Consider the following 26,964-nt stretch of genomic DNA (forward strand, 5'->3'; position numbering starts at 1 on the left):
ATTCAATCCTTCCACCACTGATGAACAGTGACAGCTGTATTTACCATGTGCAAGATGCACTGCAGCAAATCACGAAGGTTCCTTAGTCAGTACCTTCCAAATGCATGAGCCCTACCACCTGGAAGGACAAGAGTAGCAAAGACCTGGAACATCACCACCAGGAGGCTCCCCTCCAAGTCATCCACCGTCCTAAATTGGAAAGATATCATCATTCCTTCGTTGTCGTTGGATCATAATCCTGGAATTCCCTCCCTAACGGCACTGTGGGCGTACATTCACCTCAAGGACTACAGGGGTTTAAGAAGGCAGCTTATCACCACCTTCTGAAGGGCAACAAAGGATGAACAATAAATGCTGGCAAAGTTAGCGACATCCACATCTCAACAAAAGCAAAAAGAGGATCTTGTTGTTCCCAAAAAAAAATTATCTCAGTAAATTTTGTTTACATGGCCTCAGAATTGAAATCTTGATTTTGTACAGGGGAGAATAATTGATGTTCTTGATAACTTGAGATAAACAGCATTTGTACAAGGAATGCAAAAAAAAGTGGCAACACATTTTCATGCTGAATAAAAAACCAAGTACTTATACTCTAGTCAAGACAGCAAATGTCATCAAATTTTGCATTTCATTTTCATATTTGGAAAGTAAAATGTATTTGAAGAGCCTCTCCCACCCCACCATGTATATATTCCTTTTGATATTCCCTAATTTTGATAACAGTTTAAGTACACAATATATAATGTCCTTACTTTCTGTGTATTCGTAAACTGCAGTTATCATCTTGAATTATAAATGTATTGCTAACTTGTCTGTGCTCTCAAATGTTTCTGACTAAACTTGGAAGCATTTTTTAAATAAGGCATTTTATCATGTAACCCTAACATTTTCTTACTTAACAGATACGTATTACTTTAATACAGTGCTAAGTGAAATGTGATGCATTGAATTAAATAAATATTTTGACTTTGGAAAACTTTCTAATGTTTGTTACAATGAATAAACTATTATGAGAGCTTGTTCCTTAAACTCCCTTATGGCCCATAGTCATTAGATGCTGCATAATTCTATTATACATGGGGAATCCCAAGATTATACCTGGAACTTTCCAGTCTCCCATGCCCTGTTACCACTGCTAGCAAGAACAGAGAATTTGGCACTCAGCCAGATCTCCATTCATAGTAGTGGGACTGGACAGTCCCTGCTGCAGTCCAGATTGGAGAATTCCAACCTATAATTCTGAAATTTAACTGATGTTACAGTTGCAGTCATATTCTTTTGCATTTTCCTCTGTGAACCTAACTTTATTTTCTAGTTAACATTCTCCAGTATTGATCTTAAAAAGACCTGATTATTAAAGTTCCAAGACACCGAATTCTGACTTACAAAGTTTTGATTTTGAATCCTTGCATTGATAAATATTTTTGTTTGGCTACAAAGCCAATTTTGCTTTTTGATTGGGGTTCATAATTTCCATCTGAAGACAGAAAACAATAGAAGGGACAACCTATCCTATCCTGTAACACACATTCATGCCTGCCAATTATTTTTTAAACTCCTGAGAAGGTCAGTTCGTTGTCTAAATTTTTGTTTACAATTCCACTTTAGATGACAACATGACTATGCTCAGCACAGCGACTGTTTGCTAGGTTCTAATACACAGACCGCTGCAGGTTTGTGTGGTTCTGGTACAAAAATCACAAAATTTAATTAACTTTTTGATGTTATGTTGCGTGTTTTCTGAAGTGCCCTTTAGATATGGTTGTATGCTGGCTATGTTTTTGGACAGCTAGAGACTTGACCCATGTTGAGGCTCAATATTTATTAATATAGAGTCAGCGAGTTGCGAGCAGAAATTAAGTCCAGTTAAGTCAAAAAGATAAACAGGACCCCAGATCAGTCATCAAACCCCAATTTGTATTTCAAAAGGATCTATCACCAGATTCAGGCCAACTTAGCAGTTGATCTGCAGTGGACATATTGGAAGATAGCAGCAGCTACACCATCGGAGGGTACAGGGAGGTAATTCATAGGCCGTCAATTTGGGTTCCTATTATCCCTTTTCCACCATGCGATTGGTCTGAAAATCACCCCATAAAGTTCAGTACTGCGCCATATTGATGATTTGAACACTAAGTCATCAGAGGAGTTATTCTACGGTTTTAGATGGGAAGTGCTGTCATTGCCTATGAAACTTTCCATTTAAAGTCTTTTAAGTGCAAAATCATTTTCATAAAAACTTAACTACACAACTTGTAAGAAATAAAAAGTTGGAAAGGATCTCTAAGTCAATTTAAAAAAAAATGTGAGAATAAATTATCATCTATCCTGTTTAAAATCACAAGATAGACTATTTATTCCATCTGTTAGTACTAACACTTTCTGCTGTGGCTCTCTGCTTCCATAGCACTTTCATCTCAAATTTGTTTAAACATTATATTCAAGATATGTGAAATGAACAGTCTAACATTTCAATGTTTATAAATGGGAAAACACTTTGGCTGCTTGTTTAATACTTTTTTTCAAGAAAAATATAGTGTTTTGTGAATGTAAAGTTTGTTCATCAGATTGTTGGCATAGCTTCACTTTTTGGTTTGCTTTTCAGTCAAAACAGAACCAATGAGCAACAGTGATATTGCCACAGCATCAACAGATGGATCTTTAGACAATTTCTCAGGAACAGGTAAGAAGGCATGAAATGTTTTTAGTGAAAATCAGGCAAATCCATTGGCACTGCAGATAAAGTAATAAGATTCTCAGTTTCAGCTCAATAAGCAGGCCCTTGGTCAAATTCTACTTCTGATTTTTTACTGAGATGAAAAAAGGACAAGGAGTCATTAATGTTGCCAGTAAACAACCCATATTGTCCTTCTGACTGAGTATTATTTCCACAGCCAAAAAGAATATTGAGTAATTTATATAATTTAACTTTTAAAATTATTTTTTAAAATAATTTTTGTAAATAGACTTCATTATTAACAAGACTTACGTTGCCTTTATCTTATACCTAACAGAGAGTTGTATGTCAGTTTAAAGAGGAAAAGTAAAGTCCAGAGAGAATTTTCTTCAACAGTCTGCCCAGTTCTCCAGAATAAAAATTAACTCAGAAGAATTTTGTTTGTTATTTAAAAAGATGCAGCCTCTTACCTACTTTGAGACACTGTATCCAAGCTCCTGTGTTGGTAGAGCTAATTGTTGGTGTCTCCAGCACCCTGGGGAAGTTCCATTTGAAGCAACAGGACCATGATTTTGAACTAACCTAACAGTCGTTCTGGAATGGCTCCCTAGTCTCAATATTCAATGAGATTTTGTTTAACTGAAAAAATATGGCAGCCCTTGAATAGAAAATATGGGGAGGAATTTTGTCAGAAACATTCTAAGTGTCAAATGGATGAGAAAATGAGAGGTTTACTCGCTGGTTTTTCCAGCGATGTAAGTTTGGTGAGTTTACGGCGCTCTGTGAAATACAAAGGCCATGACCTGATTCCCATCAGTAGGGGGAGGTGCGGAGCCTATTCAGACCAGAAGGCCAGCTGCAGACTGCTTGGGGTATGATTGCACCCTGATCCCCCAGGACTGAAAATTTTCTGGGGCCGATAGCATCTCCCACTCCACCAATGCAAATTCACGCCAGCAGGCTTTAGAATAGGTCCCCACTTTTGAGGAACTAGTGACCTGACCCCACTGGAGTGAAATGGGGGGCAGTCGTGGCCCCCCCGAGGGTTGTGTGGTGGGGGTTGGTGCCCCCTGAACATTGGCACTCCTGGCAGTGCCAGCCTGTGCCCCCAGCACTGACCAAGGGGCAAAGTGCCCATGCCCAGGGGACACCTTAGCATGAGGCAGTGCCAAGGGGCCCCCGCACCAATCAAGTAAGTGAAGTTACCTGCAGCTCCCCATTCCAGAAGCTAACTTGGTACAGATGAATTAATTAATATATTAATTTATACAACTGTTAATTCTGTGCTATGATTGGGAATTGACATCTGCAGATATTGTAGGAAATTGCAGGTGCACAGCTCATGCTTTCCACTTTCTGATTGACTGTGATTGGTGGAAATGAGCCATTGGTGGAAAAATGCCAGTCCGCCCCATTTGGATCCTGTCTGGATTCGAGGGAGGCCAGACCCATCCCCCATATGCCCTGTCACCCTGACATTACCCCATGCCTGATGGGCAGTGCCAAGGTACTCCCTGGACATTGGCACTTTGCCTTGGGCAGTGCCAGGTGGCACAGGCTGGCACTGCCAGGTGCCAATGCCCAGGGGACATCCCACCTGATCCTCAGGAGCGTCCCAATTCACTCCAGTAGAATTGGGCCACTATTTCCCTGTTAGTGGGGAGCTGCTTTACACCCACTGGAGTGAACCACTCTGGTGGGGGCGGTGGATACTATCGGGCCTGGAAACTTCAGTCCTGGGCCTACTAATCACATTTAAATTATATGCAAATGACCATTTAAATTGTCTTTGAGTCTCCCTTCCGATTTTTGGCGTAGATCTGACGTTGCCAGAAATCTGGTGCTGGGAGAGCTAGCAGGGCATGAATGCGTGCATGAACCCCACAAATCGGCCGACGTGAGAATGTTGTGGGAGAATTGCAGCCAGTGTCTTTGCGAATTAGTTATATTGATGGATTAGCAGGAAAAAATGAAAAGTTGAGCTAGTTTAGAAATCAAAGTTACTGCAGTGTATTATTATTTAAACAAATTGGTGAGATGATATCATAGCACAAGTTCTGAATTCTTTTAACATGAAAGTTAGCTTATCTCTTTCTCCCTTTTTAAATTCTGCACAGCGATTGGTAGCAGCTTTAACCCAAGACAAACTCATCATTTTTCTCCACAGATTTATCCTTCCAAGTAAGATTTCTCTTATTCTTTAAAAATTAAGCAGCAAAAAACAAATTTAAACTCATAATTAACTTCTTTGTTTTTATCATATTTTAAGATTTATTTATGAGGAAAATATATCCACCTGTCTTGAATCAATGGTAATTTTTGCCTGTAAATTATTTATTTAAAAATTTTACTCATTCTGAATACTTTTAGTTGTTAGCTGTTCTATTTACTGAAATTTAAGTAGCAGAATTAGTTTTGAGCTGCATGGTTATCACTGCTGCCTCACAGCCACAAGGACTTAGGTTCAATTCCTGTCCTGGGTGACTGTCTGTGTGGAGTTTGCACGTTCACCCATGTTTGTGTGGGTTTCCTTGGATGCTGCAGTTTCCTACACACTGCAAAGATATGCGGCTTAGGTCAATTGGCTGTGCTAAATTGCTCCTTAGTGTCCCAAGATGTGTAGGTTTGGGGATTAGCGTGGTTAATACGTGGAGCTACGGGGATGGGGCTTGGGTAAGATGCTCTGTTGAGGAGTCAGTGCTGACTTAATGAGCTGAATGGACTCCTTCTGCACTGCTGGAATTCTGTTATTGATTTGACTCTATAATTTATCAGTGGATCTATGCATTTATAAGTTTTTTTTAATTGTTTGCAAATCACTGATGTGTCTTTCTTATTTGTGATAAACAGCGGGTCATTTCCACACATTCTTCCTACACCACCTTCACAAACTATGGCATCATATGGACAGTCACCATATGCCACAGGAATGCAGCAAACATCAATTTATGCAACTTATCCACAACCAGGGCAACATTATGGAATCCCATCCTATGGTAAACAGATATGTTTGTTTAAATATTTTTCATCTTGTTTATTATTAGTTCATTTTGTGCAGTAACTGCATTGAACATAATGGCAAATAGGTCTTATAATTTGTTTTTAATTTGAAATTTTATAATCAAGTAATAACTTTTCAGTTTCTAATATAACTAAATAAGAAGTTGCAGATCTGATGTCACTAACTGATATAGGTGCATTATGGGCAGGCATCAAGACTGAAGGTGGATTGACTCAATCGCAGTCACCTGGCCAAACGGGATTTCTGAGTTATGGTTCAAGTTTTAGTGCACCTCAACCAGGCCAAGCTCCTTACAGTTACCAAATGCAAGGTCTGTGCCACTCTTAATATGATTTAAACGATTTCAATGTTGTTTAACCAATGCATGCTGGTTTAAGGATCAAGGTCTGAATTTTCAGAGTCTCCAGAACCTTGCAAAATGCTGGGCAGGAACCAGATCTGGTAGTCTGACCCTATTTCCAACAGATCCTTTTTTAATTCACAGGGTGTGACTCCTACTTGTGGAAATCACAAACGTAGCATGGTCATTTGAACTCTGCTGAGTTGTTGGTACAGCAAAGGCCTTATTCCAGAGTGTTAGAGTTTAGGGAAGCCCTAAATGCTCTTGAAAGGTAGATGCGGTCTGTCGAACTTTCAAGTTGTTAAGTTACTTAAATGATCAGTTCTTTAAAACTTTAAATATATTTGCCTGGCTATATCTGTGAGAATTGAAAAAAAATCTGTTCTAGCAGTTTGAATAGCTGTTTGATAACATATCTCTATGTGTAATAATTCCAGCGTTATTAATGCGTGGCTGCTTTCTACAACATATCACAAAGGGAGATCTGGGTTGTAAATTTACAGATTAATTGACAGGTGAAAATGGTTATTAAATGATTAGTTTGTGTGTTATGGCAACGAGTCTGTTTGGCTTGATAAAGGGATTAAGTAGTTGAGGGGATTTAAATGTTTTGAATGAGTTTTCATGAATGGAGTATTTTTTACATAGTTGGGAGCATTGAATGCATTAGACCAGATTGAAGGAGGTGCACATTCACGTGAAAGGGGCATTTAGGCTTTGGGATGGTGAGCAGAGAAGAGGTAAAGGGGCAGGTGTTCATCTTCTACAATTGCATGGGAAGGTGCTGTGGGCAAGGGTGAGGTGTTGGGTATGAAGGAGGAGTGGACCAGTGTGTTCAGGATCATGCTGGAGGTCGGCAGAAATGGCAAAGGATGATCCAGCATCCGCAGTATTTTGTTTTAATATTTAGACCACCGTGGCAGATCTCAGGGGCCATACTGGAATGACAGAAAATAAAATTCTAAATAATTAATACAGCGTTCACTATATACGTTGATATAATATCCCATTGATAAAAACTTATTCAAAACATTAAGTTCCTTCAATTTTTTTCCAGCGTGGTGCCTGAGGTCTGTCCATGGTGAATACTAGGTGATTTGATATGGAGGGTGTCAGGGCAAAGGATTGAGGGGGTCAAGAATTGGCACTAAGTTGGCATCAGAGCTATGAAGGGCCATTGAGTGTGGTGGTGCATTGGTGGCATGATGGATATGAAGAAGCATTTGAGTGAGTGAGTTTTCATGAATTGGCTTGTATGGGCATGGTGAGTATATGACAGGTGAGGAATGTGATGGGTAAGGGCTAGAGGGCCTTATCTTTAGGGAAACAACTGGTACAAAGCACCAGAGAACTGCGGGAGGCCTTTTAAACAACCTGCCATGACATTCTGCCAGTGGCCACCTCCAATCTGGAGGTAATGGATCTGACTCTTTCCCACATCTGCCTGTGGGAATGAAGATCTCTCCTTTTTGGAGACTTCTTTCTGCAGTAGGTTCAGCAATCTGGGAAATCGCTCAGCTCCTGCTACCTGACTCAGAGGCAAAAGCACAAGCCCAAGTGTTTGCCACCATCAATTGTATTGGCATACATAAACCCTGTATCTGACAATGATCCTGAAGTGTTTTCATGTACAAAATATTACAGCTGTGAAAGGAGGGACATTGAGCTTAACAGTGAAGTTCAGGCTTGTTCAGAAAACTTCATATGTTTTATAGCATCTCTCTTCAAATGCCAGTAAATAAATATTTGGAACCTTGGTCTTATTATACTTGCTACTCATGTATGTGAAGGGGCAACATTTTTTTTAAACAGATCAAATCAGTGATAATGCCATTGTATGCAATGGTGCTTAGTTGCTGTGATCCCTTACCATCATTGAAAAATATGAATGCAGTTGGTATATTTCACTGACTACGGGGTGCCTGGAAAATAATTTTGTCTTGCATCATGTTGAACCTTTGCATGTACAACTGTAGGAATTTGAATACAGGATAAGAATTATGGCTACATCTATGAGTTCATAGAGCTGAACTGAATCACTTATTTTCTGTGAATTTCCAATACCACTAAATTAGCTAGGCTCAAAAACTCTGCAGCAGCTCTTCTTTCCTCATGGCTGACGTTTGAACAGCTTTTGTCGATCCAAAAGATACTTCCTTCACATCTGCTCCTCTAGAATATACCAGAATTAATAATGAAATGATGTAACTACATGTATTATGCAGTAGATGCATCATGATTTTAAACAGCTAAATGCGTGGTTAGAGGTAAAGGCCAAGTCTTCCGAGCAGAATCATAGAATTCATTATTGCAGAAGGAGATCATCCTGTGCATCAAATCAATACCAACTCCAAAAGAACATCCCATCCAAGCTGTACCCTCTGCCCTATCACTGTAACCCTGTGCATTTACCATGGTCAATCCATCTAACCTACACGTCTGTGAACTGTGGGAGGAAACCGGACACCCAGTGGAAACTCATTCAGACATGGGAAGAACATGCAAATTTCACACACAGATTCACCCAAGGCTGGAATTGAACTCTGGCCCTGGCACTGTGAGGCTGTAATGTTAACCACTGTGCCACCCTGCCAGAAGCAGGAAACTTTTGGAAACCATTCTACTAGTTTCCAGTTTTTCCCCATCAGTTCCAAAAGTGACTGAGATGTGCATATTCAGCTACACGGTCTGATACTTTTCTCATCACTTGTACCCTAAGAGTTATGTGAGCTATGAATATCGGTTCATTTCTCATATCCAGTGTTTCTGCAGAATGCCGAAGAAGTAGGTAAATTGCATTTTAAAGATGCTGCAGAAAATGGGTGTGATCATAGGATGTGCGGTTTCTCTTTTCCAGCCATGAAATTTAAATTTTATGGAAGAATTATGCTATTCTTCAGCCTCCTTGGAGGTAGTTAGCTCTGTTTCTCTGTGACTGGCATGCAAGACTGACCTTGATGATATTCTTCTTGACTGTAGTGGCATTGTCACTGGAAAATCAACAAATATAATGAAATTGTTTTGAAGCTGGAACACAATTCTGTCAAAGTAGAAAATTGCAGTCCTGATATAGGAGGGAAAAATTTATATTTTAGGGGTAATAATCTAAGTCCTAGCGCAGGGGAAAAGTCAAAATCATAGAGGTTTACAAATTGGAAAAAGCCCTTCGGCCCAACTTGTCCATGCGGCCCTTTAAACTCCTAAGCTAGTCCCAATTGCTGCATACGGCCCATATTCCTCTATACCCATCTTACTCAAGTAACTATCAAAAAACTTTTTAAAAGATAAAATTGTATCTGCCTCTACTACTACCTCTGGCAGCTTGTTCCAGACACTCACCACCCTCTGTGTGGAAAAAGTGCCCCTCCGCACCCTTTTGTATTTCTCCCCTCTCATCTTAAACCTATGCCCTCTAGTTTTAGACTCCCCTACCTTTGGGAAAAGATATTGACTACCTAGTTGATCTGTGCCCCTCATTATTTTATAGACCACTATAAGATTATCCCTCAGCCCCCTACACTCCAGAGAGAAAAATCCCAATCTATCCAGCCTCTAATAACTCAAACCATCAAGTCTTGGTAGCATCTCAGTAAACCTCTTCTGCACTCTTTCTAGTTTAATAATATTCTTTCTGTAATGGGGTGACTCGAACTGCACACAGCATGCCAAGTGTGGCCTTACCAATGTTTTGTACAACTTCAACAAGACATCCCAACTCCTGTATTCAATGCTCTGACCAATGAAACCAAGCATGCTGATTGCCTTCTTCACCACTCTGTCCACCTGTGACTCCACTTTCAAGAAGCTATGAACCTGTACCCCTAGATCTCTTTGTTCTGTAACTCTCCCCGTAACGCCACCATTAACTGAGTAAGTCCTTCATCAGCCCACTGGCCCAATTGATCAAGATCCCACTGCAATCCGAGAAACCTTCCTCACTGTCCGCTATGCCACCAATCTTGGTGTCATCTGCAAACTTAGGAACCATGCTTCCTAAATTCTCATTTAAATCATTAATATAAATGACAAATAACAGTGGACCCAGCACCCATCCCTGAGGCAGGTGTCCAGTTTGGATCTCCAGTTTGAAAAACAACCCTCTACAACCACCTTCTGGCTTCTGTCATTAAGCTAATTTTGTACCTATTTAGCTACCTCACCCTGGATCCTGTGAGATTTAACCTTATACAACAACCTTGTCAAAGGAGAAATTAGATGATTATTATTGAAGCACAGAGGCATCTGTATTCAAGCAGCAAAAATAAATATAGTTTTTGGAATAGATTTAAGCTACTAAGATGGGTAAAGAGCAACATTTAAAGGAAACACATTAAATAGAGTCACATAGCATGTTGAAAGTAAGAAGGTTAAGAATTACAATTGATTAAGAATAAGGAAAGAATAGGATTGGAAATGCAAGCAGGGATAGAGTGCAGATGACGATCTTAAAATAATTTATTCATAAAGTAATAAGAAGTTGTGATTTTTGTAATTCTATTCAAGTTAAATATGATGCATGTGTTATACATTCAGGGCTAAATAAGAAAGTAGAAGCGTTAATACATATCAGAAACTACAGCAGAGAAATTAAACACTTTTCAGAGGTTTTTAGTTGTAGAGGAGGGGCAATAACAACCAATTTTGTGGTGCTACTTCCTGTACCAAAAGGGCATCTGATAAACATTTTAATACCAGATTGGCTTGAGTAATATGCAAGCTTCCTGGTTGCTGTCTAAAATAGATAATTGACTCCTTGCATGTATTAATGGAGGGGCCTGTTTCAGAACCCCTCTCAGATAATCGATGGCACTGAGAGGGTGCTTGCCAAGCACCCATTTGTTTTTCATGCTCTTGCTGTAACATTACCAGCAGGTTTTAATTACACCACCAGCAAAGCCCTAAATTTGTCCATGAGCTTCTCCTTGGCTTCACAATGGTGCTGAGGGCCACTGCCTCTCTGCATCACCTTCCGCTTGTTCTCCTCAGCTCCAACCCCACACCTCCCATGGGGATCTACCTGAGGTTTGCTTCCAGTTATGATCCAAATAGATATGCTGCAAAGCAGCAAGCTACCTCTAGATGCCAGATTGCTTCCACAGCTCACTCAAATTATGCTGATTTGGCTGAGGTTAAATTTTGGATGTGCTTTGGAATCCAACTTCCATTGCACCCTGTGATCACATTGACCATTTTGACCTGAAAGAAGCAACTCTGTTGTATCAAATCACTATGAAATACAAAAGGATTGAAATCAGACATATCACCTGACATTGACCTAGCATCAGAAGCAATAATGGCAAACCCAGTCCTGTCAACCCTGAAAAGTTCTCCTAACAGCTGAGGGATTGTGCCAAAATTGGCAGAGCTGTCCCACAGATTAGTCAAGCAACAGCCTGACGTACTCATACTCACTAAACACACCATACAGGCAATGTCACAGACACCATCACCACCATCCCTGGGAATGTCCTGCCCCACTGACAGGGCCAAGCCACTAGAAGTGGCAGTTCTGGTTTATATTCAGGAGGGAGTTGCTTGAGAGTCCTGAACATTGTCTCTGGAATCAATAAGGTCTCATGACATAAAGTCAAACCTGGGCAAGCACACCTACTGATTATTGTACCCTTCAGCTCTTCCATGTTGAATTCCAACTGAAGAAGCACTGGAAATGAACGACGCAGAATATACTCAAATTTACATTACCAGGAGTGGCTTGCTAGGAGCACCACAGACTGAACAGACTGAGTCCTAAAGGACGTTGCTCTTAGACTGGGCCAGTAGCAGGTGGCTAGCAAAACAACAAAGGGGAGAAGTCTGTTTGCTCTCATCTTCACCATTCTACCTGTTGCAGATATCTAACTGCTTCTTGAAAACATATAGGCCATGATCAGTTTGGGTTCTATCAGGGTCAGTCAGCTCCTGACCTCATTACAGCCTTGATACAAACATTGGCAAAAGAGCTGAACTCCAGAAGTGAGGTGTGGGTGCGTGCCCTTGACACCAAAGCACCATTTGACTGAATATGCGTCAAGGAGCCCAAGCAATACTGTGGGAAATGGGTGGGCGGGAGGGGAGAACTTTTTGCTGGTTGTAATCATACCTCCCACAAAGGAAGTTGGCTGTTGGAGTTCAATCATCTCAGGCTCAGAATATTGCTGCAGGCATTCCGCAACATCAGAGTGATTCCCTCTGCACACCACACAAATTTTTTTAGCGCAGTGGGCTGGTAGAATCGCATGTCCGTTGATGTGCGGGATTCATGCATGCGTTCTCACTGCACCCGCATCTCCCAGCACCAGATATCTGGTGCCATTTGAGCCATGCTGGAAACTAGCGGGAATACCAGGTAAGTGATCTAAATCCACTTTTAATGTCATTTAAATCAGATTAACGGGCCTGGGACTGAATTCTCCAGGCCCGTTAACATCTCCAATTTGGGCGGGAATTTTGGATCATTGGGATCTTTTCTACAGAAGGGCTGATCTGTTCAAGAGGGATGGGTTACATTTGAACTGGAGGGGGACTAACATCCTGGCGGGGAAATTTGCTAGAGCCACTCAGAAGGGTTTAAACTAGTTTGGTAGGGGGTGGGATCCAAAGCAGTAAGGAGACAGAAGAGAAGTTTGAGGACAGCACAGAAGTTAAAGAGAGCACATTAATTAGTAAAGGCAGTGTGAGTAATCCTAGTACCAGACAGATCAGGCAAAAGCAAGACAGAGAGCAGGGAAGTGCAGATTAAACTGGATTTATTTCACTGCAAGAGGCCTGACAGGCAAGGCAGGTGAACTCAGGGCATTGATGGGTATGTGGAACTGGGATATTGTAGCAATTACTGAAACGTGGCTAAGGGAGGGATAGGACTGGCAGCTTACCGTTCCAGGGTACAGATGCTATAGGAAAGATAGAACAGGAGGTAAGAGGTAAAGGGAGGGGGTGGGAAGTTGCATTTTTGATTAGGGAAAGCATCACGGCCATACTGAGAGGGGATATATCCGAGAGTTCAGTCTATATGGGTAGAACTGAGAAATAAGAAGGGGGAAATCATTTTGGTAGGGTTGTACTAAAGGCCCACAAGTAATCAGTGGGAAATTGAGGAGCAAGTATATAAGGAGATTACAGATAGCCCCAAAAAAAATTGGGTGGTAGTAGTTGGAGATTTTAATTTTCCCCACATTGACTGGGACAGCCATAGTATTAGAGGGTTGGATGGAGAGAAATTTGAGTGTATTGAGGAGGAATTTCTCTTTCAATATGTGGATGGCCCAACTAAAGAGGGGGCAAAACTTGATGTCCTCTTGGGAAATAAGGAGGGGTAGGTGACAGAAGTGTTAGTGAGGGATCACTTTGGGACCAGTGACCATAATTCTATTAGTTTTAAGATAGCTATGGAGAACAATAGGTCTGTTCCAAAAGTTAAAATTCTAAATTGGGGCAAGGCCAATTTTGATGGTATCAGGCAGGAACTTTCAAAAGTTAATTGGAGGAGTCTCTGGGAAGGCAAAGGGATGTCTGGTAAGTGGCATGCTTTCAAAAATGTGTTAACCAGGGTTCAGGGTGAACACATTCCTGTTGGAGTGAAGGCAAGGCTGGCAGAAGTTAGGAACCCTGGACTCGAGATATTGAGGTCCTGGTCAAGAAGAAAAAAGAGGCACATGACATGCATAGGCAGCTGGGATCAAGTGAATATCTTGAAGAGTATGGGGGGGATGTAGGAATAGAGTTAAGAGAGAAATCAAGAGGGCAAAAAGGGGACACAAAATTGCTTTGGCAGATAAGGCAAAGGAGAATCCAAAGAGCTTCTACAAATACTTAAAGGACAAAAGAGTAATAAGGGAGAGAGTAGGGCCTCTTAAGGATCAATAAGGACATCTATGTGCAGATCCACAAGAGATGGGTGAGATCCTAAATGAATATTTCTCAACAGTATTTACTGCTGAGAAAAGCATGGATGTTAGGGAACTTGGAGAAATAAATATTGATGTCTTGAGGTGTGTACATATTACAGAGAAAGAGGTGCTGTAAATCTTAGTGCATCAAGGTAGATAAATTCCCGGGACCTGATGAAGTATACCCCAGGATATTGTGGGAGGCTAGTGAGGAAATTGCAGGTCCCCTAGTCGAGATCTTTGAATCATCAATAGTCACGGGTGAGGTGCCTGAAGATTGGCAAATGTTGTGCCTTTGTTTAAAAAGGGCTGCAAGGAAAAGCCTGGGAATTACAGGCCAGTGAGCCTCGCATCTGCTCTGAGTAAATTGTTGGAAGGTATTTTGAGAGACAGGATCTACAGACATTTAGGGACAGTCAGCATGGCTTTGTGAGTGGAAAATCATGTCTCACAAATTTGATTGAGTTTTTTGAAGGGATAACCAAGAAGATAGATGAGGGCGGTGCAGTTGATGTTGTCTACATGGTCTTCAGCAAGGCCTTTGACAAGGTATCACATGGTAGGTTTTTGTATAAAGTTAAATCTCACAGGATCCAGGATGAGGTATTTAAATGGATACAAAATCGGCTTCTTGACAGAAGCCGGAAGGTGGTTGTAGAGAGTTGTTGTTCAAACTGGAGGCCTGTGACCAGCGGTGTGCCTTAGGGATCAGTGCTGGGCCCACTGTTATTTGTCATTTATATTAATGATTTGGATGAGAATATAGGACATGGTTAGTAAGTTTGCAGATGACACCAAGATTGGTGGCATTGTGGACAGTGAAGAAAGTTATCTCCAATTGCAACGGAATCTTGATCAGTTGGGCTAGTGGGCTGACGAATGGCCAAGAAATTGGTAAGGCCACACTTGGAATACTGTGTGCAAACCCTATTATAGAAACAATTTACTAGGCTGCTACTGGGACTTGATCAATTGAGTTATAAGGAGAGGCTGAATAGACTGGAACTTTTTTCTCTGAAGCGTAGGAGGCTGAGGGGTGACCTTATAGAGGTCTATAAAATAATGAAGGGCATAGACAAGGTAGATAGTCAATATCTTTTCCCAAACGTAGGGGAGTCTATAACTAGAGGGCATTGATGTAAGTGAGAGGGGAGAGATACAAAAGTGTCCAGAGGGGCAATTTTTTCACAGAGGGTGGTGAGTGCCTGGAACAAGCCGGAGGTAGTAGTAGAGGTGGGCACAATTTTATCTTTTAAAAACCATTTAGATAGTTACATGGGTACTATTGGTATGGAGGGATATGGGCCAAGTGCAGGCAATTGGGATTAGCTTAGGGGTTTTAAAAAAAGGGCAGTGTGGACAAGTTGGGCCGAAGGGCCTGTTTCCATGCTGTGAACCTCTATGACTCTATAACTCCAGCAGGATTCAGAATAGGTCACTGCTTTCAGGGGACTAGTGAGAGGACGCCACTGAGTGAAGGGGGGGGGGGGTGGTGGTGCAATTGGGGCATCGCAGAGGGTTGGAAGGCAGGGGGTGCCCCCTTGGCATGGGCATCCTGGCAGTGCCAACCTGTGCCCCCAGCACTGCCCAAGGAGCAAAGTGCCTATGCCTAGGGGGCACCTTGGCACAGTCCATCAGGCATGGGGCAGTGCCAAGGGAGTGGGTCCTTCTGGGACAGGGCCTAGGGATGATTGGTGGAGGTGGGGGTCCCACTGGCACTCTGCCATTGTGATCGATGGGGCAGGAGAGAGGCCAGTGATTGGGAGGAATGGGTCTGGCTTCTGGGTGGGGGGGGGCGTGTGGGGATCATCACTGCTGGGGGAGGGGGGATCATCACTGCTGGTGGGGGTCTGGTCCAGGCCTGGTCCACAAATGTATGGGGGGCTGCAATCAGGCTGTGGAGGGGCAGAACTATGAGGGTCCTGGGTTGGCCAGCGTTTGAGCTGGCCAGCAAATTGCAGGTTGGCAGGGGCCACTGCGCATACATAGAGACCTGGAACTGTTAGCCTCCTGTGTGAATTGGCCCCACTCCCTGAGCTTTTAATGATGGTCACAATTGTGACCTCTGCATTTCACATTGTGTGGGAGATTCTTGTCTGAAGTTGCACTAAAAGAACAATTGTGATTTACACCAGTTTTCCCGCAAACTCAACACTTAGAACTTTTTTGGGAGAATCACCGCAGTGCCCAAAGCTCAACCATCTTCAGCTGCTTCATTAATGACATTCCCTCCATCATAAAGTTAAGAAATTGAAAGATTCACTTATCATTGCTCAATGTTCAGCATCATTCATGACTCTTCAGCTAATGAAGCAGTCCATGTCAATATGCATCAAAAACTGAACGGCATTCAGACTTGAGCTGCTAAGTGGTAAACAATATTCATGTTATGTAGGTGCCAGGCAATGACCATCTCCAATAAGAGAGAATCTAGCCATCTCCCTCGACATTCAATGGCATTACCAATGTTAAATCCCCTAATCTCAACTCCTAGAGGTTACTGTTGACTAGAAACTGTATTGGACTAGGCATACAAATGCTGTAGCAGATGCATAGGAACACCACCAACTGTACATTCCCCTCAAGTACACATCATCCTTACTCGGAAATATATCCCTGTTCCTTCATTGAAGCTGGAACAAGAGCCTGGAACTCCCTTCCTAACAGTATTGTGGATGTACCTACACCACGTGGACTGCAGTAGTTCAAGATGCCGGCACACCACAACCTTATCCAGGGCAATTATTGATGGGCCATAAGTGCAGGCATGGACAGTGAGACCTGCATCCTGTGAATAAAATTTTTAAAAAACGTATAGAGAAAATCGACCATAGGGAGGGTGTTTCTTTTTAAGTTAGCAGGGTATAAAAGTAAGAATGATAATTACCCTGTGAATTTAGTGTTGACATGCTCGAGGTATTTGATTTGAGATGAAATAAATAAGTTGTGGATTTTATGGCCTCGCTTGAGCGAAACTGGAAATTTCCACTTTAGGTCAACGGACATTTCTGTTGTCCCCCCCACTCACCTGCTCCAATTCTGTGGTAGGCGAGGTGGTAGAATTCTGGCAATGTCTCTTGAAGTGCTGTAGGATGCTTTTCTGCATTAAAGTTCTTTCATAAATGTATATTATGATTATCAACTTCGGAATTTTAAAATTAGATTAAAATGAATTCAACTCTTGAAAATGTTATTTCATTAATTAGTGTTTCCCTACTTTGTATTTGCAACATGTATTCAAATGCCCAAATCTTGAAATTTCAATCGCCTGGCAGAAAATGAAATCTATCAGTTTAGCACTCAGATGAATTAAGTACAAATGTATTTGGTGAGTCAGAGATCTGATGGTGGATGAGATGTTTAGTTTGTTTATTCCTGCAGCCTTCTGTCAGTGGCAATACAGAAGCAGTTAATATGAAAAGAAATCTATATTTCACAAATACTTTGCCAAACAGTTTACTTGCTCCATTGTTGAATTAACTTCAGAAGGTGAGCTAATTCCTATGTGGTCATTTCTATTTTTTCCTAGTAGAAAACTGACTCTATTTTTTCTTTAGAACATCGTTCACAATGTCTTATCAGGCTACACTAAGCAACTAAGATCATTTTCAAAATAAAGTACTCAACTGTATTCCTTTCCTGAGAAGGGAAATATTAGAAAAATAAGGAAGTAAAGCAGAAAAGGAAGAAAAATGTCTCGGAAGTATACCATCTAACTCAATATTCCATTGGAACTCTTGGGGAGCTTTTGTTTTAAAAAATTCTCTTTTCTCCCCTCATCTCCTGAAGGTGCTGACCGTTGTTGGGGTAGAGTTCCATGGGCACCAGCAGACCTTCAGTATCTCACTCACGTGGTCATTCTTCATGCATGAGCCAAGAGGGTGAGAGCCCGCAGGCTTTTATCATGGGACCATCACAGGTGAGCCTGACGTTCACATGAGCACTTTCCAGCAGGAATCACTGGACAGCGATCTGGAACCATGGCTGATTTTCCCCTTCCTAGTCCAGAGGTGTCAACACCAATTTGTAGTGCTCCAATTGGGGCCCCAGATGTCATTGCCTAATTCAGCAGAGGTTGGAAATCAAAGCTGGAACTTTTTTGTCTGTGTGGTTTAGGACTAAACATGGGATAAGTAAAGGCCCATGGAATGCTGTGCAGCCATAACCCTGAGTCCTTATTGTAAATTATTCATCTTCACATCACTACCACTCAATTCTGCTCGGTTGCCTACCAAGAAATTCGTCTTGCCCCACCAACACATGAATATATTTCTTAATCACAGCTGTTTACACCTATCACTGTGTCAACCAATTCTAATCCCAACTGGTATTTAAAGAAATTAATCTTCACAGCCATATGTTTGAAGTCTGTGGCACAGAACGTAATTTGAATTCTAAAGCAAGATGTAAGATATCCTTTTTATAATAGACAGAACAGGGCACATCTAACTTTGTTGTGCAATATCTTGAAACTTTGAAATAAAACATTTAAAAAATATATTTTTTAAGTGACTGGCCACTCAAGATTCACCTTTGGCTAATTAATTTGAACAAAAGTATTTAATTCTTAAACTTTTGATTCTAGGTATCATCAAAAACTCTCAGTTCTGTAACTAATGATGCTTGGAGTATCCAGAATGTCACAAGGTGTTTGTCTGTTTCCAGTACATTAGTTTTCACACTTTACTCCCTCGCTGGTCTACTGACTCACTCCTCCACTCTTTTTTTTCTCTCTTTTCCTTTACTTCATAGAACATAAAACTTGGAACTAGGTTAAATGCAAGGAGGAACTTCTGTCACAGCAAGTCAGTGACCTCTGGAATAAGTTGCTAGCATGTGCAGTGAGTACAAATTTGTTACAAGCATTTGAAAGGAAGTGTGTAAAGTTTCTGGAAATGATAAGCCTATCTAAACATAGAAGAAAGGTAGGCCATCGGGGGTTGTGTCACCCTAGTTACCACCTAGTCATGGTTGACTGGAATTTCACATTAGAAATCAGAGAGAAATTTCTCAAAGTTTTTCCTAAATTGACCAAAAGAGTTATCTGTGGATCTTTGCCTGTTTTAAGAGATTGCATGACTGCAGTAGAGAGAGGGTAGTGTTGATGTTGGTTACAGAAGTGAGCTACACAATATCATGATGAGATCAATGAACCAACAGTTCCTTTCTTGTTCCTTTTGTGTCCATATTTATTTATTCTGCATTTAGATGGCAGGCCTCACTGTTCAATCCCTCTTGTGGGATGAAGTATTTGGATGATGGCTGTAAGTCCCAAGTGGTAGGAATTGCTTTTAGTTGACTTAAGTGGGTGTGATGCATTGGACAGTGCAATAGGTTGATGGTTCATTTGGCGGGCGATGTCCTTTAAAGGTGCATTGACTGATCTTGACCAACTTCTTGTTGTTATGCTGCCAGGTCCATAGGGCAGACCTTAACCACTTACCCTCATTCCCTTTGGAGGCTCTACCTTATGGGATCTTCTGGCCCCCTGTGGAATCATAATCGATGATATAGTAGGAGATGCTACATATGTCTCACACTTATAACAGCTAGATGCATAGCAGTTTAATGCCACTGAATTTTAGGCCACTGATAGGGTCATTTTTCTCCTAGTGTAAGATTCCTGAGCATGTTGACGGAGATATTCTGAGCCTACTTGCTTATTGAACCTCAGACATTATTCTTAGGTTCTTAAGAAAGCTGTGATTGGTAGGTCCTTTGTTCCCGAGAATCTGGAGAGAAAATTCAGCTGTGCTGATGGAGAGCTGCATGCCGGTTTTGTTGCTGAAACCAACACATTATAAAAAAAAGGTATCAGAAGGTTTCACTCCATTTGTCAATTGATGGAATGATATTACCGAATAGGAAGTGTTGGACAGGATTATCTGGCTCTTCCCACTGACAGGATCTTCTGATCCTGCTGACGGTGGCACCCCGTCACAGGTTCCCCAGCAGCAAAGGGTGGGAAACCCTGTTGACGGCAGCAGGATGGGAATATTCCATCACAGGCCTGGGAGCCTCAGGAGCGAGCACTCCCACCCATTGGATTTATTTTTTTGCCACCAGAATATTGAGGTCCCCGTTGCTCCTTTGAAATCATGTCCATTTACTGTTATCATTGTGAAAGCAGGTTTACAGCAATAAGAAAAAAATGTGAGAATGCACCACAGACAGTCAAGGAGGAGCTGCACATTACTTTTGAATACCTGACTTGTTGCAAAAATCTCTGCCTTGATCCTATAAGATCCTGCCAACAGCACAATTTTCAAATGAAAAGTTGATATTTTAAAATGTCGGAATGTGTTTTTTGCACAGGTTTTAAAAAAATACTAATTTCTGATAGCATGTATCTAAGTGTGCACATAAAGGTTTAATATTTCACGATGATTAATGACATTTGCAAAACTATGATCAAGTTAGATCTCTGGTATGTCATAGCTCAAAAGAAGCAGCCTTTCTGTGGTTGCACACAAGTTTCAGGAGCATCACTGGAATTTTCTCACATCGCAATTAACATCTAAGGAGGAATTTGAAAGTAGATGGATATTCATGGGGTATTCACAAAAGATTATACTGCCATAATGTGCTAGTTTGTTCATATTAATCAGGTGTTTCACAAGAATACCACAGAGACAATTTCTGTCTTGACAACATGGAGCATAGTTTAGCTGTTACTATAATGGCCATTGACACAAATGTTCTGTTTGATAAGCTGTGGTTGATCTATGTTACAGCTGCTAAAAACCCAAGAAAATTAAATTATTATGTGTATAGGTTACATACATTTCTTATGAATTATCGGAAGTTACCACTAATGGAGCTAATTGTTAACCGTCTGGCTATTTTGATGTTCAATAAGAAGTCTCACAACACCAGGTTAAAGTCCAGCAGGTTTATTTGGTAACACAAGCCACAAGCTTTCGGAGCGCTGCTGACTCACCTGATGAAAGAGCAGCACTCTGAAAGCTTGTGGCTTGCGCTACCAAATAAAACTGTTGGACTTAAACCTGGTATCGTGAGACTTCTTACTGTGCTTACCCCAGTCCAACACCGGCATCGCCACATGATATTTTGATGTTCACGTTTCTTTTTTTCCCCCCATAGAAAGGTTTTGGAGCTAGCTACTGTTTCAAAGTAGATCTACAGTTAATTAAAAGTTTGAAAATATCATTAAAGCAATGTTTGCATGCAGATTACTGCTCTTGCATCAGATGCATGAAATATATTGAATAGTTATAACCATAGCTAGCTATAATTGTTAAAGATCATAAGCTAGAAGTGCACACATCAACAAATTAATGTTAGTTTCAAAATGAATTTGTAAGATTACAAAACAATTTAGATTGGTTTAAATTAATTGAGATCTGCGTCCGTGCCTTGATTTAAGTAAGTCTGAAAAAATTCATTTGAAATCTCAAAGTGAACGTGAACTGGAGGATATCAAAATGGTCTTATACATTGCATTTACCAGTTGAAGCTGCAGAGTTACTATGCATTGATAGATATTCATCTAATGCTCTCTTTTTAATCTCCTGTTCAAATTCAGTTTTGCAACACTGTGAAAGAACAATTCAATTTGTGCTACTCCATTGTTTCTTACCCAAAGAGTTCATATGGGCATACAGGGGTGAATGGCCTCTTTCTGTGCTGTATGACTTGTTGGTTCTATGATTCAATGTAGTATTGCATAGATAGTTCAACAAATTAATCTTGGGAAGTTCAGATTCATGATCTCTTCCTTTGTATTTTAGTTGGAGCTCATCACCAGTTCTTGTTTTCTTTTTCTAACTAAACATTATATATTTATAAGTGTACATTATACAACAAAAATATTTTTCTTTTTCTTAGTTATAGTCTAAAACAGTGGAAGTTAGCAATTTGCAAAAATTATTTTAACCACTTTTTATGCAATATTCAACTTTTCACTTATCAACAATTAAACATACAAGAAGAATCTGTAGCAAGAATGTAATGGAGGAGGGTAAAGTATTCGCAAGCTACATGGATTATTCTGTATAGATCAAATATATGTAAGCTGATCTGATTGGCTGTTGCACCTAATAGGCTTTAAGTTTTGTCACGCAAGATTTCCTTTGTATTATTAAATTTTTTTTTAATTTGTCCTTATTGACCTCTCCTCAATGTTCCATCCAATCTACTTTGGTTAGAATGTTTCAAGTTGCTAACATTTTCTATAGTTGTGCTGCCATCTATGCTCATTGGACCTTTTAAAAAGTGCATTACTCTTCCTCCAAGCTCTTTGTTTTCTCTCCCTAACTCACATGATTAGGCCCATGCTAGCAATTTTGCTACTTGGGCAGAAATCACAATGTGAATAAACACACAAGACTTGAGGATGAACAAAATATTTTTATACCGAAGTTTAATGTCCTATATTTATTACTTATTTCAATCTTTTATGTTGTGGAAACTTGTTCTATAAATATAAATGCAAATTTTGTATAACTTGTAATTACAAACCATGCAAACTGAGTAATTTAGTCTGACATATGTAAAGTGTTTAGTACAGATGTAGAAGTTTGTTTGCAATCACCTATACTAGAGTACAAGCTGACTGATCTTGTAACAAGTTCCAAATAAATCAGAGGCTGAAATGCTCGGTTTTAAAGAGCCCATCTGGACTTCATAGGCATTTCCCTAGAGAGATCTTCTAACTTCTGCCATATATTGTGCACTGATGATAGACGTAGCCCATGGCAAGGAGCTGATCAACCAAAGCAAATGGTCCCCTGTCAGAAACTCACAAAGGAGGCTAGCGTCTTGCCCACAAAAATGGGAAATAGAAAAAAAGGCTGAACACATGGAACTACAAACTAGTCCCAGCAGGTCTTCATTCTTCAAATGTTGCTAAGGTTCTTAGCTTTAATGTGGGTCTCTGCTCTCTCTTGACTTGCCCTTTGACCTGTAAGTTTAAGCTTTTATCGTATTTGGAAGTACCTATCTCGCTAATTTGTTCTACAGAGAAGTCTGAGTGTTACAGAGTGACTTAGGATTGAGAGCCTCAGAGACAAAAACACACACTGGTTGCTAATTATATAGAAGAGTATTGGTTTACACTTTAGAATATGAGAGTTGATGAAATTTACTATTAAACTGCTCTTGTAATCTTCACTCATCCTACCTTATTAAATTGCCATGTCAGAGCCAACAGTACTGGTTAGCCCACACAGCGTCTTGTATGAAACCTGTTTTACGTTTGTTACGGTCTGTAAGACCTCCCTATGAGCTGATGACCACAGGATGAAAGGGCCATGCTCATTTTGCTTCCCTGAACAGAGGTGTAATTACTTTTTCTGCCGACTGTTGTAAATTAATCTCCTGTGTTTTTTTTTGACAAAAGCTGGTAACATTGAGGAGCTTTGAAATTGTGAGACAGCTAAGGTTTCTCTTGAGATTCTTTTTCATTGGACAGTAGAATATTAATATGTGTACTGTTTTTAGAATGCAAAGCTTTTCAGCTGAATTATAAAAAAAATCCTATTGCATACTAGTTTGGGAAACTGGATTCTTTACCATATTCCATTTTCACTAATTTTGCTACTTAAAAGGAGAATTTTAACATTTTATCACAGAGATTTGTTTTTTTTTATTTGGTTGGGAAATACTGTTTATAATTTTCCAAAAGCCAGTAATGCTCTGTACACCAGAGAGATCATAGGCTGGATTTTGGTACCATGGAGGGAACAGGATTTTGAGACTATTTCTGGGTCCTGAAACTACTCCAGGGAAAACCGAATTGAGACACAGTTTTGCTGGGGCAACCCCTGAATTGATGTAGAGATGGGCTTGGTGGTCAGTTAGCCACAGGAGTCAGAACAGAGATGACCAATGGAAGTGTGGGCTCAATTTAAACTTTTCACAGCTGCCATGTTGAAAAAGGACAGAGGAGACTGTTAATGAGCTTTGGGCCGCATTGCTGTTTTCCATCCTGTCTTGTAGAATACTGGACAGTGTAAAGGCGTGATAGTCCCTTGCTGGGTGTCACTTGTATTCGGAACTCTGGACATAATAGTAATGAGTGACAGTGCCAGTTAAGTAGGATAGTTTGCTAAAACAGCGATAAATGACATGAAAAGAAACAGGTAAGAAGGGAAAAGGAAATATAACTTTATTGAAAGATGAAAACATAAAAAAAACAAGAAAGAGTATGGGTGGAGGTGGCCTGCCATTGGCTGGCAACACGATCTTCCAGTCACGCAGATGTCAAGGGGGTTTCCCAATCTTCACACCCTCTGCTATCAGAGAACCTGTCATGATGTGGATATGCTGGCGTTGGACTGGGGTAAACACAGTAAAAAGTCTGACAACACCAGATTTAAGTCCAACCGATTTATTTGATAGTAAACTCACAAGCTTTCGGGGTTTGTCCCTTCGTCAGGTGAGTGGAGAGTTCTGGCCTCAGACAGAACATATAAAGCACAGACAGTTTAAAGATTACTGATTAGAATGCGAATCTTTACACCTAACCTGCTGTTCAAGTCTTAAAGTTTTGCAAAACCTCACTTACTATACTGTCTGGAGACAATACACATCTCTTTAACCTGTGATCAGTGCTCCTTCCACTTACATTGTCGGCCACTTTAGGACTTGAACAGCAAGTTAGGTGTAAAGATTCGCATTCTAATCAGTAATCTTTAAACTGTCTGTGCTTTATATGCTCTGTCTCAGGCCGGAACTCTTCATTCACCTGACTAAGGGACAAACCCCAAACCTGTGGCAGAGGTTCTGGATCAGCAGAACCAGATGATCCTGCCAGCATGAGCGACTGCAAATTCCCACCTATTGGGTGGGGCGGCTGGGCACTGGTAGAGAGTCAGTGCAGACTTGATGGGCCGAATGGCCTCTTTCGGCACTATAGGAATTCTATGGTTCTATATTCAGCTTCTTTAAGGGAAAAAAAATTCACTAGTTTGATGCCAGGTCCATGGTGGCCTATCTCTGATTTGTTCACCCTCAATTGCTGTAATCATTGGGGCACACCACTTAAACACCACCTCAAGTCCAGTTGGTGGGTTCAGGGGGGTGGAAGCCAGAAAGTATGCATCATGTTTTACCAAGGAATTTTTGTAATTTTTATTATTAATGATCTGGATGAGGGTATAGTTGGGTGGATTAGTAAATTTGCTGATGACACCTAAGTTGGAGGTGTGGTAGATTGTGAGGAAGGGTGTCATAGTTTGCAGGGAGACTTGGACAGGTTGCAGAGCTGGGCCAAGAGGTGGCGGATGGAGTTTAATATGGAGAAGTGTGAGGTAATTCACTTTGGTAGGAATAACAGATGTGTCGAGTATAGGGCTAATGGGAGGACTCTGAGTAGTGTGGATGAACAGAGGGATCTAGGTGTATGTGTACATAGATCCCTGAAAGTTGGGAATCAAGTAGATAAGGTTGTTAAGAAGGCATACGGTGTCTTGGCGTTTATTGGTAGGGGGATTGAATTTAGGAGTCGTAGCGTCATGTTGCAACTGTACACAACTCTGGTGCGGCCGCACTTGGAGTATTGTGTGCAGTTCTGGTCCCCACATTATAGGAAGGATGTGGAGGCTTTGGAGAGGGTGCAGAGGAGGTTTACCAGGATGTTGCCTGGTATGGAGGGGAGGTCCTATGAGGAGAGACTGAGGGATTTGGGGTTGTTTTCATTAGAAAGAAGGCGGCTAAGAGGGGATCTTATTGAAACATATAAGATGATTAGAGGTTTAGATAGGGTGGACAGTGATAGCCTTTTTCCTCGGATGGAGAAAGCTAGCACGAGGGGGCATGGCTTTAAATTAAGGGGGGGTAGTTATAGGACGGATGTCAGGGGTAGGTTCTTTACCCAGAGGGTGGTGAGGGATTGGAATGGCGTGCCTGCTGCAGTTGTAAATGTGCCTAGTTTGGGGGCGTTTAAGAGATCCGTGGATAGGTTTATGGATGGAAAGGGATTGGTTTAGGTTAGAGGGTCATTGTTTTTTAACTGGTCGGCGCAACATCGTGTGCTGAAGGGCCTGTTCTGTGCTGTAATGTTCTATGTTCTAAGGAAAGCCTCAGCAAACCTCTGGATGGGTTCGAACAGAGAAGGGAGACCCTGTACCCTTGATCGGGCAGACATCCAGCCAGTAATCTGACCAAACCCACCTGGGAGCTGTGAGCACAATTGTGAGCACCATGTCACCCCATAAGAGGGTGGGGCCACAGTGTCGGAAGAAAATTAATCATCTTCTTCGTGTAGCCAGAGTTAACCTGCCTCCTCATATCTCCCGCAGGGGGACATGGATATAGCTGAGGAGGACACTGGGTTGCAGGGGAGTAGAATTGATAGTGTTACAGTTGATAAGGAGGATGTGCTGGATATTCTGGAGGGTCTGAAAATAGATAAGTCCCCTGGTCCGGATGGGATTTACCCCAGGATTCTCTGGGAGGCAAGAGAAGTGATTGCAGAGCCTCTGGCTCTGATCTTCAGGTCGTCGTTGGCCTCTGGTATAGTACCAGATGATTGGAGGTTAGCGAATGTTGTCCCATTGTTTAAGAAGGGGAACAGAGACTTCCCCGGGAATTATAGACCGGTGAGTCTCACTTCTGTTGTGGGCAAGGTTTTGGAAAAAATTATTAGGGATAGGATTTATAGTTATTTAGAGAGTAATGAGTTGATTGGAGATAGTCAGCATGGTTTTGTGGCGGGTAGGTCGTGCCTTACTAACCTTATTGAGTTTTTTGAGAAAGTGACCAAAGAGGTGGATGGGGGTAAGGCAGTGGACGTGGTGTATATGGATTTTAGTAAAGCGTTTGATAAGGTTCACCATGGTAGGCTTCTGCACAAAATGCAGATGTATGGGATTGGGGGTGATCTAGGGAACTGGATTAGGAATTGGCTAGCGGATAGGAGACAGAGGGTAGTGGTTGACGGTAAATATTCATCATGGAGTTCGGTTACAAGTGATGTGCCTCAGGGATCTGTGTTGGGGCCACTGCTGTTTGTGATTTTTATTAATGATCTGGATGAGGGTATAGTTGGGTGGATCAGTAAATTTGCTGATGACAC

At 41.2% G+C, this 26,964-nt stretch overlaps 1 protein-coding gene across 1 annotated transcript in view; it reads left to right on the forward strand.

The window, feature by feature from the left end:
* Nucleotides 1–26,964, forward strand: part of eya1 (EYA transcriptional coactivator and phosphatase 1) — a 169,686-nt gene that overhangs the window by 14,657 nt on the left and 128,065 nt on the right. The window contains exons 3-6 of the mRNA XM_080194096.1: nt 2,606–2,683; nt 4,795–4,858; nt 5,528–5,673; nt 5,887–6,009. Coding sequence (XP_080050222.1) covers nt 2,606–2,683; nt 4,795–4,858; nt 5,528–5,673; nt 5,887–6,009 — 411 coding nt within the window. The remainder of the gene's footprint in view (nt 1–2,605; nt 2,684–4,794; nt 4,859–5,527; nt 5,674–5,886; nt 6,010–26,964) is intronic.

This window comes from Carcharhinus amblyrhynchos, chromosome 8 (genome assembly GCF_965287045.1).
Source record: "Carcharhinus amblyrhynchos chromosome 8, sCarAmb.v2.hapA, whole genome shotgun sequence".
Classification (NCBI taxonomy): domain Eukaryota; kingdom Metazoa; phylum Chordata; class Chondrichthyes; order Carcharhiniformes; family Carcharhinidae; genus Carcharhinus; species Carcharhinus amblyrhynchos.